At 36.3% G+C, this 14763-nt stretch overlaps 1 protein-coding gene across 1 annotated transcript in view; it reads left to right on the top strand.

The window, feature by feature from the left end:
• Nucleotides 1-14763, top strand: part of RSPO3 (R-spondin 3) — a 75860-nt gene that overhangs the window by 35634 nt on the left and 25463 nt on the right. Inside the window, exon 4 of the mRNA XM_065888958.1 lies at nt 2463-2660. Coding sequence (XP_065745030.1) covers nt 2463-2660 — 198 coding nt within the window. The remainder of the gene's footprint in view (nt 1-2462; nt 2661-14763) is intronic.

Raw genomic sequence — 14763 nt, 5'->3', positions numbered from 1 at the left:
CTGAATCCAATTTTATAGGAGAATGTATTTCTTCCACTTTGTGCTCCAGAAATTTGCTTCCTTTCTGCACTGTCATTCTGCCATCCTCATTGCTCTTCTTGGAGTGTTGGTGCTGTTCAACTAGTCACAGAGGGAAGATATCTAGCTCCAAAGAGTGAGTAGCAAAGAACATGGCCTTGTTATGTTCTCTCTGGAACCATGCAGTCAGGCAGCAAGAATGAGAACAAATGAATAATGTTTTTAAGACCATTACTGGTGAAATATCCAATTCAACTTTCCTTCCAGTTCAAGAATCCCTTTTACAGCATTCCAGGCTGACGATCAGCCACACCATGACCACTTCCAGGGACAAGGAGCTAACAACATTTTTTGAGACACTTGTTTCATTAGTGAACAGTTAAATGTTCCAATGTTAAGATTGTTCTTAATACAGAGGATAGAAGAAATGCAGTTTCTGTTGAGCAGTTCTGTTTCTTTCTTAACTACCTCGTAACCAAATAGTGCCCCAGATCTATATTGTTCATTTAATGACCTGAATACTACTTAAATCAACCTATTTGTTGTCTTTACATGATCAACAAAGTTTCCATTCTTTCCAAAAATATTTTTTGGATACTAACATTAAAGGTTCATTTGAAAGTATTTAGCTAAGAAAATTTCTTCTCCTCTCAAGGCCTTTTAACTATTCCATCTTATTAGAGCTCTTTATATCTGAACTTGCTAGTTGTGAATATTTTTCCTCCTTCTTCAATGGAATAATCTAAGATTGGCACTAAAATTTCATTTTTAGAACCATTCATCATCTGACTAAAGACTCATAGCTACCTATGTTGTAATTTTTTAAATCTGTTTTTCTTAAGTCTAGGTGTACATTTGCCTAGACCTCCTTTGCTTTTATGAAAATCACAAAAGTTTGGGTGATTTCCACATCACGTAATTTTTTTCTAATTTAGTCCACGTAGTTCTGGCATTAAACGAATACTGGACAAAGTTACAGCTCACAAACTTGGATTTTTATTTTTCCATTTGCTTTCTTGGAGGTGTTTTTATTTGTATGTGCAAAGCTCCCCTACTTTTTAATGACTAATATTGGGATCAGAGATATGACCTTAACTGGCAAGAGATTATGATATCATTAAGTGATTTGGTCGCTCTGTTCTTTAACCAACTGAACATGAAGACTCCTTTGAAAGTGGTTCAGTAAAGTTCATTTAACTTCATAGAAACTTAAATTCACTTATCTAATCATTTCCATTCAACTCTGTGTTGCATTCAGGTACCTGAAAGTGACTGAAAAAGCATGTGAAAAAAAATGTATTGTGAATGGTTTTAAATTTCTGAAACATTTAGGTTATATTTCTTGAGGTTGTATGAAAAATGGTATTCTGCTCTAAAATAAGGATTCGTTAAATCAGAAGGCAGCAAGGTTACTGGGAATTTGTTTTTGTGGAAAGAGAGTCATATCATCTGAAAGAGTTACTGTTGCAAACCGTTTCCTTTGTAAGTCAGGAAATTTTATGAACATAAATATAAGAATATCATCTTGCAGGTGTTTATTTTTATTAGAAGTGCAAAAATCCATTATAATACCTTGTAAAGCCAAAACTGAAAAGATTGATACACACAGAAAAAGGGAAACATCTACAAAAGAAGTTTTAGAAAAAGTATATCAGTTCATCCTAAAAGTCAGCCTGTCAGGTGAATTCTAGAAGCAGTTTATCAGCAGAAATTGACCCAGAATTCACTCAAAACAGATACTGCTATGCCTGATCTACATCCATGAATAAATGACAATATTTAAGTACTCAAGAAAAGGCACATGAAGTAGAAAAAGCACTGAGTTGTAGGCCAAGCACCTGAATTCATTTTTTGCTTAATCATTCTCTAGCACAGAAGTTCTCAAAGTGTGTTCTCAGTACCTGCAAATGTGCATCACGTGTATCATTAGAAATGCAAATTCCCAGGCCCCACCGCAGGCAACTGAATTGGAAACTCTGGGTGGGGAGAGGTCCAGCATTCTTTGTTTTAGCAAGTCCTCCCTGCAGGTGATTCTGTTGCACACTAAACTTTGAGAATCAATTCTCGAGTATGTAATAATGACTAACCTATCAAGTTATGGTCAGGATCCATCAATAATTGTAGCAGTGCTCTAGAAATTGTAAAGCATTGGTCAGTTGTGAATAATTATATTCATGCCTGGGTTAATCAAATCTACAGTGAAAAGTAAACCCAACGCAAGAGTGAGTTTACCTGATAATATGAGGACCAAAAAGTGGAGAACATTCTATTCCTGCTTTCACTTTCTCTTTGTTTTATCTTTAAGTCATCTTGCCCAACTTTGTTCTGCAGGATTGCTGCTCAGAATTTGGGCAAGTATTGATGGAAGCATGCCTTCTTGTTTACTTAACAATTGTGAAACTATGTGTGAGCGAACTGAGGCTGTTTCTGGTGTTCTGTTTCAGTGCACTGTGAGGCCAGTGAATGGAGTCCTTGGAGTCCATGCACGAAAAAAGGAAAAACATGTGGCTTCAAAAGAGGGACTGAAACACGGGTCCGAGAAATAATACAGCATCCATCAGCAAAGGGTAACCTGTGTCCCCCCACCAGTGAGACAAGGAAGTGTACAGTGCAGAGAAAGAAGTGTCAGAAGGGAGAACGAGGTACAATCATACTAACATGTGCTTGTCTGAATCCTCATGATTTGATGCAAATTTCACTTTATTTCTTAGGAAACATTTATTATTATCACTCATGTCTGAAAACCCTAAAATGTGTACCAAACAAAGAATATGTTGGCTGTAAATTACAGAATATCGATGTGGTAATTTTTTAAAATGGAGCTTGATATCAGAACTTTAAACTACACAAAAGTGTGCTAATTGCATCTTAGGGAAGGGGGCTGCATTATAAGCATATAATATATGCCTATATCTTCCTTTTGAGCCATTATCTTTCCTATCATCTACCTTCCTAGTACCTGGAAAACTTAGGGGAAGCCTCAGAAACACAAGGTCTAATAATAACATTTGGTACATGAACATGGTGAATACCAGCCATCAGCTTACTCCTTTCTTCATTGCCTACAAACCAAAGTAGTGCAATTAGGTGTTAAGCTTTTGTAGCTAAACATATTTTAAAGGTTACATATTTCATAAGTATAATACAAGCATTCGTGACATTTTATCCCCAGATTTTTTTTCATATTACAGTAATTTCATACATCAGATTATAGAACCTACCAAATCAATATTAAATAACTCTGTGTAAGGGCTGTTCTGAAGTCGTATGAGTGCCAAGGAAAAATATATCATTTAATCTGATGCTTTAAGGTGATTAAACTTCCATATAGAAGATCTGCAGTTGTTGACTTTTAAAATATAATTTTTCCATCTTTCTCACTAATCCTCAGCACCACTGCCTACAAATATGTTATGTAGCTATTGGTGAGTCTATAAATGATCCTCTCAATTAATTGCAGCTTGGCTGACTCTGTAGTTGAAATTCCTTTGTTTATTCCATTCATTCATTCATTCAACATCATTTTATTGAATTTTTATTTTATGGCCACACATAGTGCTAAGCCCTGGGGATTCACAACTGAATAGAGTACCATCCCTATCCTGAAGTTATACTCAGAGTCCAGTGAAAGGTTGAGATGTTTAAGCAGACAATCACAATATCACATAGTAAGGGAGGTTTGGTGTGTGGAAAATTTCGATGGAAACACAGAAGAGGGTGCTGTGAAAACTTGAACTTTGCTCATACAAGAAAGGACTTGGTCCCCCGTACTTTGCAGTGTCTTTCACTGTACCGAAAGACCAAACTGACCATCATCAGGATGGATACAGCATGTCGTTGCCATTAGTAATCAAATAGTTAATGTGATAAACTTTTTGAATACATGGATTATTTTAAGGGAACTTCAAGTTTTTGTAAATTTATAAGAGGTTTTGATTAAAATTAGGTTTAAGGAATGAAAGTTGGCTAGTGAAAAAGGTCTTTCTGGCGTTTGTTACCAATTAATTTAAAACATCTTAGATTTTAAAAGTTGGATTTGGAAATAAAATATTTCATCACTCTACTTGTTGGTAAGCTCCCATAGCCGTACATTTACTTATGTTTACTAAATTTTCTTAAAATTTAATGACTTACAGGTGGTCTTTGTTCATATTATTCTTTCCACAAAGATTCTACATTACTAATCAGTATTTAGTATACTTTGCTTTTAAAATATAAGTGAAGAAAATCTCATCCAATAGAAAAATTAAATTATGATACTAATTACATTTTTTTCTTTTATTTGAGGATGTGGTCTTCTAATATATTTTGCTAGCACTGACTTAAACATTAACATTGAAAATGTTAGTTTTTAAACTAGCAACAACTAAGATAAGTAATGCCATAAGAAGTTTAAAATAGTAACCTGTAACATAAGCTTGACTTAAAAATTTCTTTCTGGTCCTTGTTTCTTCTCCTCTGAGTAGGATACATTGGCATTTTATGTTTACAAAGAAAATGTTATACAACTAGAAAATTTTAGGTGCTTTATTCTTTTTCAAATTTGATAATCCATAGACTACTAAGTAGGAGATGTGGATTACATGTATAATTAAATTCAAGATTTGGTTCCATTTTTATTTAATTTTCATTCATCTTTTTATATGTCTGTCAAAAATAATTTCTCAAGTAGCCTAGAAATTTAAGATAGGAAGGTAACCACTTCTCCCTTCATTGCTTACTTCTCTAACCTATTAGTTTTCTTAACTTCTCTTAATGGTAACTCAAATATCAAAAATATATCTATTTGAATATGAAGAAACCAAATAGAAAAGTAATTATGACCCCTGGATATGCCACTGTATCAAATATCACGTCAAAATAATAACACTACCCAGAGTCTTCTTGTTTATATTGTATATCTCAGAGCTATACAATAGTGATAAATATAAACACAATAAAGTGATGAAGGCATGATTTCTCCTACCACTAGAATAGCTGTTACTTGAACTGCACCTAAATGATTGTAGATTCATAAAATAGCATCATTTAGATTCATCGCTGAGCATTTTCAGATGAGAAAGCTAAAAGATAAGGTTTTTTAAAAAAAAAATTTAGCCTGAAAATCTTGAATTTAAACTTACATCTATCTTCCCTGCCCAAGAGGTTAACAATAGACAGAAGTAGATAACTCATATTTGGAAAAGGTATGGAGCATGTGTTCAGGAATTTTTCTGCTGTGTTGTAATTGCCAAAGGCAAGGTCTCCAGGGAAGAATGATAAGATCCAGAAATGACTTTCTAAAATGTACACAAAGAAGAAGCTGAATAGGAGGAACTAGTTTTTAGTAACAGAATGGATTATTCTAGTTGTGAGATGCATATTTATATATATGAAATTTTCATATATATATGAAAAATTGGTTGCAAAATCTTACACATACACACATTTTTCTTTACTAATATTCTTCTCATGCTTAGAATACTTATAGGAAGTTAATCTGAGGAGATAAATGTCATTTCTATAGCCCCAAATCTAAACTTTTATCTGATGTACTACTTGTTTGCACATTTAGGATTATTGCCCTTTACCTGGCATGCTGCCTTTTAATATCTTAAATTCTCCATCAATTACTAGCTTTAATAAGAAGTTATTACCAATGCAGTAGTTTCTAGCTTGAGCCTATCTCAATTGAGTTATATATCTTAAATGTCAAAGATATATAACGTTTATTTTAAGAGATTATGAAGGCTAACATATATACTAGTATCACATATGCCTTAAAACAATATATTGTAAATAGAAGTAAACAAGGAGAAAATGCACTTTTAATGGCTGCCAATTCATACTTATTAACTCTTTTGATATATTGCTTGTAACCATTTTAGATAAGGGGAAGTGAAACAGAACAGGGGAGCATATATTTGTCAGCGTTTGATGCAAAAGAGTGATTTTTTTTGTTTGGGTTGGAAGGCAGGGTGCAAAGAAAGGAAGATCACCAAAATGTTTCTCATTCATTTGTACATTCCTTTAATTAACTGAAGAGAATTTCCTGTAGGTAATGGGTTTTGAGGCAATTCACAAAGAATGAAAGAAATTTTGTTCTTTGGTGAATTGCATGAATAAGATCCTAATTAATTACATGTAGTACATGATCTTGGGATAGAAAGGAGAGAGAAGAACAGAGTCATGGAAGAAATGGGGCAGGGTCTACTTTCTTGGTGTAAAGAAGAAATAGCATCCTTCTTAGCAGAGAAGGAGAAAAAGAATCCATTAAAATATAAATAAATAAAATGTCCAGAGACATTTCCAGGGAAGAAACAAGTGTGGGAATTACTGCATTATTTGAACATACTGAAGGTCACCTTATGTGCCTTCCCAAAATTAAAAGTACAGTTGTAAAATTCTACTAGGTTTTACATAGAAGAAAAGTGTTATATGTTAACTTACAAATTGTTATTAATCATGTTTTCAAATACCAGTATTATAAATATGCATTACATTTATCATGAGCACTATATTTAAAGTTACAGTAAAATTTGTTTTTAAAAAAGGAAACAAATAAAAAATGAGTCCACTTTGTTCCCAGGTTTGCACCTCTGTCTTTTAGTTAACTTCTTAAAATCTTTATAACAACTACTCCAGTGATGAAGAGTTGAGTTTTATACAGGAAGGATTCATATTAAAGCTTCAGTCAAATTCAAAACGAGACATTTAGCCAAGATTTTCAGAACAGTTCTCAAAATCCAAATAGAAGGAGTCATTAGCTCAAAATTGTAGGATGCCAACTGGCTGGGAGAATTTTGATGATGGCCTCTCACCACCATCACCTCATGCAGGAGGACCAGCTGGCCTACAGACACTCATCCTGTTTAAGCACTGGAGGATGGGAGCTTTCTGCTCTTTCCCTACACCCAATCAGTACACTAGCCCTTTAACACAGGTCAGAGAAAATTCGACAAAGTACAGAGCTGAGATAAGAGTGGCATTAAAGACTGTGGTTTTCAACCAGGCATGATTTTGCTCCCCAGGGCACACTTCTCATTGTCACACTTGGAGGAGGGGGACGCTACAGGCATCTAGTGGGGAGAGGCTGCTAAATATTTTACAACGCACAGGACAGCCTCGCACATCAAAAATTATCTGCCAGTAGTGCCAAAGATGAGCAACCCTGGTATAAACTCAACAATCTCTCTTTGAGGCCATGTTAGTCCTTACCCAAATGGGTTTTTTGTTTTGATTCTGGGAAGGACCAGTGAAAACCTTTCATTGCCACCAATGGAAGCCTGCACATGGTGCAGACCTTTGGTAACAAGAACAATTTGGTGAAACAGAGGGGAAATTTTTGCCCCCCAATCATTACAAAGGTAATAATCAATTTTATTAAAAATTAATATTGTTTGAATTTCAAATATTCCAGTACCACACGAAAATATTTAGCTATGTTTAAAACCTCCAAGAAAGGTAGTCTATTGCAAATAAATAATGCCTTTCACTCTGAGCAATGTTCCTTAATACAAATGTATGGACTTTCTCTTAAAGGCTAAGCCCAGTTTTTCATTTAATGTCCCCAATGGAGAGGGCTGTCATTTGTTTAATCACTATTTAGCTCTCTCTCCACTGAGACAAATTATGTGGCTACAGTCATCTCTTGTTTTTTAATACACTCCTATCTACTCGGTTAAACCATATGAAACTGCCATTTTTGTTGATTATAAATGGTCAAATATAAGCAGTTTCATAGGGTTCAACCTAATACTCCAAAATTTTATCTCTCTGAATTTTGTAAATACTAGAACTAGACCTAGAGTACCATTGTTACTGATGAAAACATTACAGTTTGTATACGCCACAACTTAATTTAAATATTAGGCCTTTAATATTAATACAGGTATGCTATTGTTTTTGAAGGATGGAGGCACTCCTAACCTCTGAAGATCCTCATGAAAACATGGTTCATCTTTGGGTCCTTTTCAGTTATGCTCATTCATGACCTATGCACTGATTTATTTGATTACATATTTTCTCCTTTGCCATATTACTCAACTCTTACTCTTCTTTGTTTCTTTCCCACCAATTACAGCTTAATCTTTGAAGCATCAAATCAGCTTGCAAATTTCACAGCTATGTGTCCGGATTTATTATCCACATAGTTAAAAGGGTGTTATCACCTCTGTGACAGGCTCCAATTTCTTTCATTGATTCCTCTGACATTGACATTACAGTGGCAGGATCTTTGCAAGCATTCTGTGTTGCCCAGGTTTGTGGGTTGAAGACCATGCTAAGATTGTTTATGTATGCACAGTTTACTTCCCTCTGTAATAATGGAGCTGAAGGATCACATCCAGCACCTAGATAGATTTTGAAAAAAGTAAAATGACAGCTACTAGGTTTCTTGCCTTGAGCACATTTGACAATTACATTGTATGTTCTTAAATTTCTCAGTGTTAATGAAAAAGTTCTGCAGAAAATAAGCCTTTTATTTCATGTTTTGCAATCCCAGGTACTATACTATTTTTTATAATTCAACCAGCAGTTTTTATCTTTTTATAATCAATACCAAGTTCATACCATTCCATTTTCGTAGGCTCTCTAAGATTTTGGGGACATTCATAGTCGTCAAAATTCACGGTGGGCTTTATTCACAGTGGGAAAATACTTAAGTGTTGTTATTAGCTTTGTAGTCCCTACCTTGCTTTGGTGGTAGAAAAATCATTTTTAGGCTTCTGTGCTGTGTTGGTGTGTATACTGCAGCATCTCTATTCTAAAACAATTTTTATAATAAATTATTCTTGCAAATGCTTATACTTTCTGAGATTTCCTTTTTGTGATTTTTTTTTTTTTTTTTTTTTTTGCGATACGCGGGCCTCTCACTGTTGTGGCCTCTCCTGTTGCGGAGCACAGGCTCCAGACGCGCAGGCTCAGCGGCCACGGCTCACGGGCCCAGCCGCTCCGCGGCATGTGGGATCTTCCCGGACCGGGGCACAAACCTGTGTCCCCTGCGTCGGCAGGCGGACTGTCAACCACTGCACGACCAGGGAAGCCCCCTTTTTGTGATTTTTATAAATATCTAATGCTTTTCAACCCATTGGTATGTGTAACATAACACACACTGGTCAGTCTGTTGAATAGAGTAGTAGCTGTAGTAAACAAAGCATTCTTCAGCCCCCAACCAAACAACGATCTTGCCATTGTTTAGCTCCTGTGCATCGGGGTGAAGTTGTTTCAAGTTAGCTTTTGCTGCATAAGTAAGAAATAACCCCCAAACATACAGGCTTAAAACAACCACCATTTATTTAACAATAAATGTGGGTGGGTAATATGGGCTGGGATCCACTGTGCAGTTCTGGCTGGCTCCCTAATGTAGTGGACTGGCTGAGGACGGAGGAAACTGCTGTTTCTATCATCCTCAAGGTGGCTAGGGGGTTCTACAAGGTTCTAAGAGGGAGAGAAGAAGCAGTTCCTCTTGAGTTTGGGCTCAGAACTGGCACAATTTTACTCCCACCATGTTCTGTTATTCTATGCAAGTTACAAGGCCAGTCCTGATTCAAAAGTTGAAATAGATTTCACCTCTTGGGGGAGAAGTCCCATAGTTACTTTGCAACTTGGCATGCACATACAGGGATGAGTGGAGAATTGTAACCGTTTTCTCCATCTACCAGAGGTCTTTCTCTTGTTTGCAGTTAGATGAGTGTGATTGCCCTTTATTCAACATTCTCTTCCTATCTAATGTAGTGTCTCTTCCTTTGTAAAAACACTCAGTGTTTGATGCAGGAGATGGTATATAGGGAGATTACTTCTATTGTATTTTCCAGTTTGTAAAGGGCAGAATAGGACGAATAAATAAAAGGCCAGGCCAGGATACCTTCATACACTCAACACATGTTTATTAAAGCACCAGCTATGTGCTAGGCACTTTTAGGTACTGAAGATATGGCAATGGACAAGAAAGACAAAAGTCCCTGCCATCATGAATCTAGATATTGGTGTCATGGTTTATGTTGGTCCACAAAGTAAAGACAATCGATGATCAGCTCACTTGTAGCATATGCTTGTGTGGACAGTTTTCATCTTTGTAATTTTTTTCTGTCGGTAGCTGCAGTTTCATTAGTTTGCTAACACATTTACAAAGACATTTGTTTATGCTGGCAAAAACGAAATATCTCTGCCTACTTTTTGTTTTGGTCTCAAGGCAAATCTATTTTTCTGTGACCACCATGTTGATATGCTAATGTGTTTTTGTGAGATGGCTAAGTAGGGTTAAAGGTACAGCTTGTGGCTGTGGAACAGAGCTGAGTTAACAGGCCCTTTGGAGAAATGACCCTGAGACCCTGGCTTCATGTGCAGCCTGTTCTAGCCAACTGAGATCCCTGCCAATTAGGAGGGTTCCCTAGAGAGAGCCTCAGAGAGCATCAGCATAAATTTAAATTCTGGACCCCCAAGTATAGTTTCCAAAAGGGCCTTCTTGTCCTTTGCTAATTACAAAGTAAACATTTCTCCACCAAAAAAGACACTTCCTCCTTTCATGCTCCTGTCCTCCTTCCCACCTCCCTAACACAGTCACTCCTTGAAACTGCTGGTGTTGCTGAAACCTCTTTGGCAAAGAAGACACCCCACATTTGAAGGCACAAAAGAATTATTCTTTCCATAGATCATTATCTTATTCTCTTTTTATCTACTCCAGTAACTTCTTCATAGAAGTGTTGCAGACTAACTTTGTAGATTGTTACAGCCTGACAGAAAAGACTGGTTACCTCCGCCACAGGCCTCCCAAGAGGTGTGACCAAGCAAATACAGCCAGGTTACAATTAAATTCCCTGACCTCATTGAAACAGAAACATCCTCAAACTTGTTTACATTAAAACCCTATCATTTTTAGCATCAGGAAAGGGAAAGACCACTCTAATGGTTTAATTCTTGTACGTTGCTGTCAAAGCAGACCCCAAATAGAATGTGGTATATTTTTGTACTAATGGACAAATCCAAGCATAAAGTTTTCGGCACAGTGGCTGGCATCAGTGTACATTAACATGTACAAAATGGGTGTAAATGAGAAATTCTTCAAAACTTGTTATTCCACTAAGTTTCTGCTCTCTTCCCCAGGTACTTCACTTTCCATTTAATTTTCTATTCAGTTCCCTTTTCCTTTTGGTTAAAGCACCCCATTCCTCATGTCCTAAATTGGAAATGCTTTTCTATCATTTTTCTTACTGTTTTTCAGTTTTTCTAAAAAATTATTTGCAAATGTATGTAATTATTATTTTAACAGAAAAACAATATCTGAGTGTTTATCTTTCATTGACAGTCCTTTTTCACCAAGGTCACTGTTACCTTCTGTGTATTCATCAGGATATTTGAAAAGACAGATTTCAAATTACCCTAAGCAAAAAGTAAACTATTTGCTGAAGACACAGTTTGCTCTAAGTGCTCGAACAATATCATTGGCTCCATCTTCTTCTCTCCTCTCTCTTTCTTGCCATTTCAAGTCATCCTGCCTCTGTGTCTGTTTATTGGCCTTGTTCTCCCCTGCTACAGTGAGTCTGTCTCTACTCGCAGGGAAAGCTGGCTTTGGGAAGCCCTAAATCTATATCCACGCTGCTCTTGGTCCAAAAGGATAGTGCGCTCTCTCCTTCAGAGTCCATTCATCCAATCTCGTGGAAGGTGAAAATTGACCCAGCTTGGCTCACATGTCTACCCTTGAACCCATCACTGTGGCAGAGGAAGTGGAGTGCTGTGATTGGTCTGCCTCAGTCACATGCTCACTATTGAAGCCAAGGGACACGTGAGCCACTATGAGTAGCAGTTCTGTGTAGAAATGAGTGCTAGGCTGACAAAACAACAGATGCAAATGATCTTCTTCCAAAAAAAAAAGCTCAAAATCTAGAAGCTTGTACTCTTCTATAGGGTAATCCCTGTCCAATACTATTTATGGCAAAAAACATTTAAGTGAGAAAGTGTAACCAAAGTTTTACTCCATCTGTTTTAGACTAGAGAGGCATGTCTAGCATAATGCTAATAATATTTTAACTAATTTTTTTTCTGATTTCTTTTGTTTGCTAGAAAACTTTTTTTGTGAGTAAACTGGCTCTGAAATGAATAGAAAAAGAATCCAGTACTCCTATGAAGGCTTTCTGGGATTGATTTGTGCAAGCTTAAGTAAAGACATGTCCATTTCCATTTCTAGCTGCTGAGGTTCTGTGTGAAATGTACCAGTGTGGGTAATGACCTTTTGCTTGATTATACATCAGGCCAGTGAAACTTTAAAATTAACTCAAACCTAATTACTGAACTCTTGTGTTTATACTGTGTATACACCACCGGGTCATAACTCTAGCCTCTGTGAGCCCAAGCTGCCATAATTGAAAAATATATCTTGTAAAGGCTTGTTTTGTTTATTTGTTGTTTCTGCTGGAAAAGCCTGCTTTTCTTATTTTTGCAAGAGATCAGATTTAGGAAATAGTTTATGAACAGAGTCCAATTACATTTTATATCTCAATGCAAAACATATATTTTAAAATGAGATATCCCTTTTACTTTTGTGTGATGTGAAATCTAATGTCTGGAAGCACAATGCAACTTATTTTTCACTGAGTTTTGAATAATATCACATTTTAGGCAAGGAAATATCAACATACTGAACTCATACTTGGAAAATATGAATAATTGCTAATTCCAAAAATGAGTCATAGAAAAATGTATGCATACTCAGGATCAGTAGTTAAAATACCTAATTAATTACAATCTGTGAACAAAAATTATTATCCTAATTTATAGAATGCTAATTAGATAGCTAATTACTTTTTTATGGACCATGGATGTATGAAATAGTGAAATATTCCTCAAAATAATAAGTACAAACTGTTAACATCTGATGTCATGCTCCTCTGGTTTCCAAACAACACCAAAATCATAAAGGAATTTTGTTTTTTTTCAAATTGGTTTTCTTCAATAGCTAACATGCAGTTTACTAAAGTATTTCTTGGGCAAACTTTTGGTGGATTCACGCTTGTCCAGTTTTTCTAATTTTGCTTTGAAATGTGTAGGAGAGGCAGTTTTCCTAGTTAATGTCTCTCCCTCGCCCTTAGGCTTCCCACCATGTTGTGTGCCCTTAGTGCGCCTCCTCCTGCTTTGTTTCCTGCCTTAACACCCTTTCCTTCCATTCCTGCAGGTTTCCTCCATTTTCAAAGGATTATATGTTCACAGAATCATTGTTTCTTCTTGTGTTCACAGTCTTCAAAGTAGTTTAATAGTTGCAGTGCCAGCCTAGTTAAGTAAAAGAGCACTAAACTAGTTTGGAAACCAAAACCATCTCAGTTCAACTCTAGATTTGGTAGGGTTTTTTTTCTTTGTTTAATTTTCAAAAAAGCATAATTTTTTTTTTTTTTTTTTTTTTGCGGTACGCGGGCCTCACACTGTTGTGGCCTCTCCCGTTGCGGAGCACAGGCTCCGGACGCGCAGGCTCTGCGGCCACGGCTCACGGGCCCAGCCGCTCCGCGGCATGTGGGATCTTCCTGGACCGGGGCACGAACCTGTGTCCCCTGCATCGGCAGGCAGACTCTCAACCACTGCGCCACCAGGGAAGCCCCCAAAAAGCATTATTTTTAACGTCAGTGATGGTATATATGATATGGTACAAATGGATACCATAATGGCATACTACCAATATAACATAATGGTACACATGGATAGCAAAATGTTTTCCCCTTTTTGCTCTTAGTACTACAGTAAAAATCTCTATAATGTTAATGAACTGATGCACTCCCTTTCTATCAGAGGTTAAAGACGTAGTATCGATACATCGTAGTATTTAGAACACAGGCTCTGGAACCAGAGTACCTGTTTTCAAATCTTAATTGTGCTTTTAACTAGCTGTATGACTTTAAGCAAATTACTTAGGCTTTGTATATCCCATTTTCCTCATCTGTAAAGTGGGGATGATAACAGCAACTACCTCACAGAGTTGTAGTGAAGGAGTGATGTAGCAAGGAGTTAATGTGTGTATAAAACTCTTGAGACTTGTGTCTGGCATCTGGTAAGTGCTCAGTAGTTGTGAGATCTAATATAAAATAGAGTCCCAAACACTGGATGGAAAAACCAAAGGATGTGCACATTTTAAAAATTAATGCATTCTACCAGATTACTTTTCAAAAAGGTTTGAACAGTTCACATTTGCAGTATATCAGAAATGCCTATTTCCTTATAAATAGGAAATGCCTATTTCCTGATGCCCAAACTGGATGTTATCAGTCCTTTGAAGACTTGCCATTCTGATGGATTAACAATGGTATCCTTTTGTTTTTCTGACTACTAGTAAGGCTGATCATGTAAAATGACAGAGCTGCTATGGAAAACATCATGGTGGTTTGGCAAAAAAATTAAAAACAGAATTACCATATGATCCACCGATTCCAAGTATGTAGGTATATACCCAACATAAATGAAAGCAGGGTCTCAAAGAGATATTTGTACATCCATGTTCATAGCAGTATTATTCACAATAGCCAAAAGGTGGAAGCAACCCAGATGTCCATCAATAGATGAATAGATAACAAAAAGTGGTATATAGACGTACAATGGAATATTATTCACCTTAGAAAGGAAGGAAATTCTATCACATGCTACAACATGAATGGACCTTAAGAATATAAAGCTAAGTAAAATAATCCTATCACAAAGACAAATACTGTATGATTCCACCTATATGAAGTACCCAGAATCGTCAAATTCATAGAGATAGAAAGTATTGGGTTGGCAAAACAGTTCCTT

The sequence above is a fragment of the Phocoena phocoena genome, chromosome 12, assembly GCF_963924675.1.
Source record: "Phocoena phocoena chromosome 12, mPhoPho1.1, whole genome shotgun sequence".
Classification (NCBI taxonomy): domain Eukaryota; kingdom Metazoa; phylum Chordata; class Mammalia; order Artiodactyla; family Phocoenidae; genus Phocoena; species Phocoena phocoena.
The sequence above is the reverse complement of the archived record's forward strand: the minus strand, read 5'-3'. Positions and strand labels throughout refer to the sequence as shown.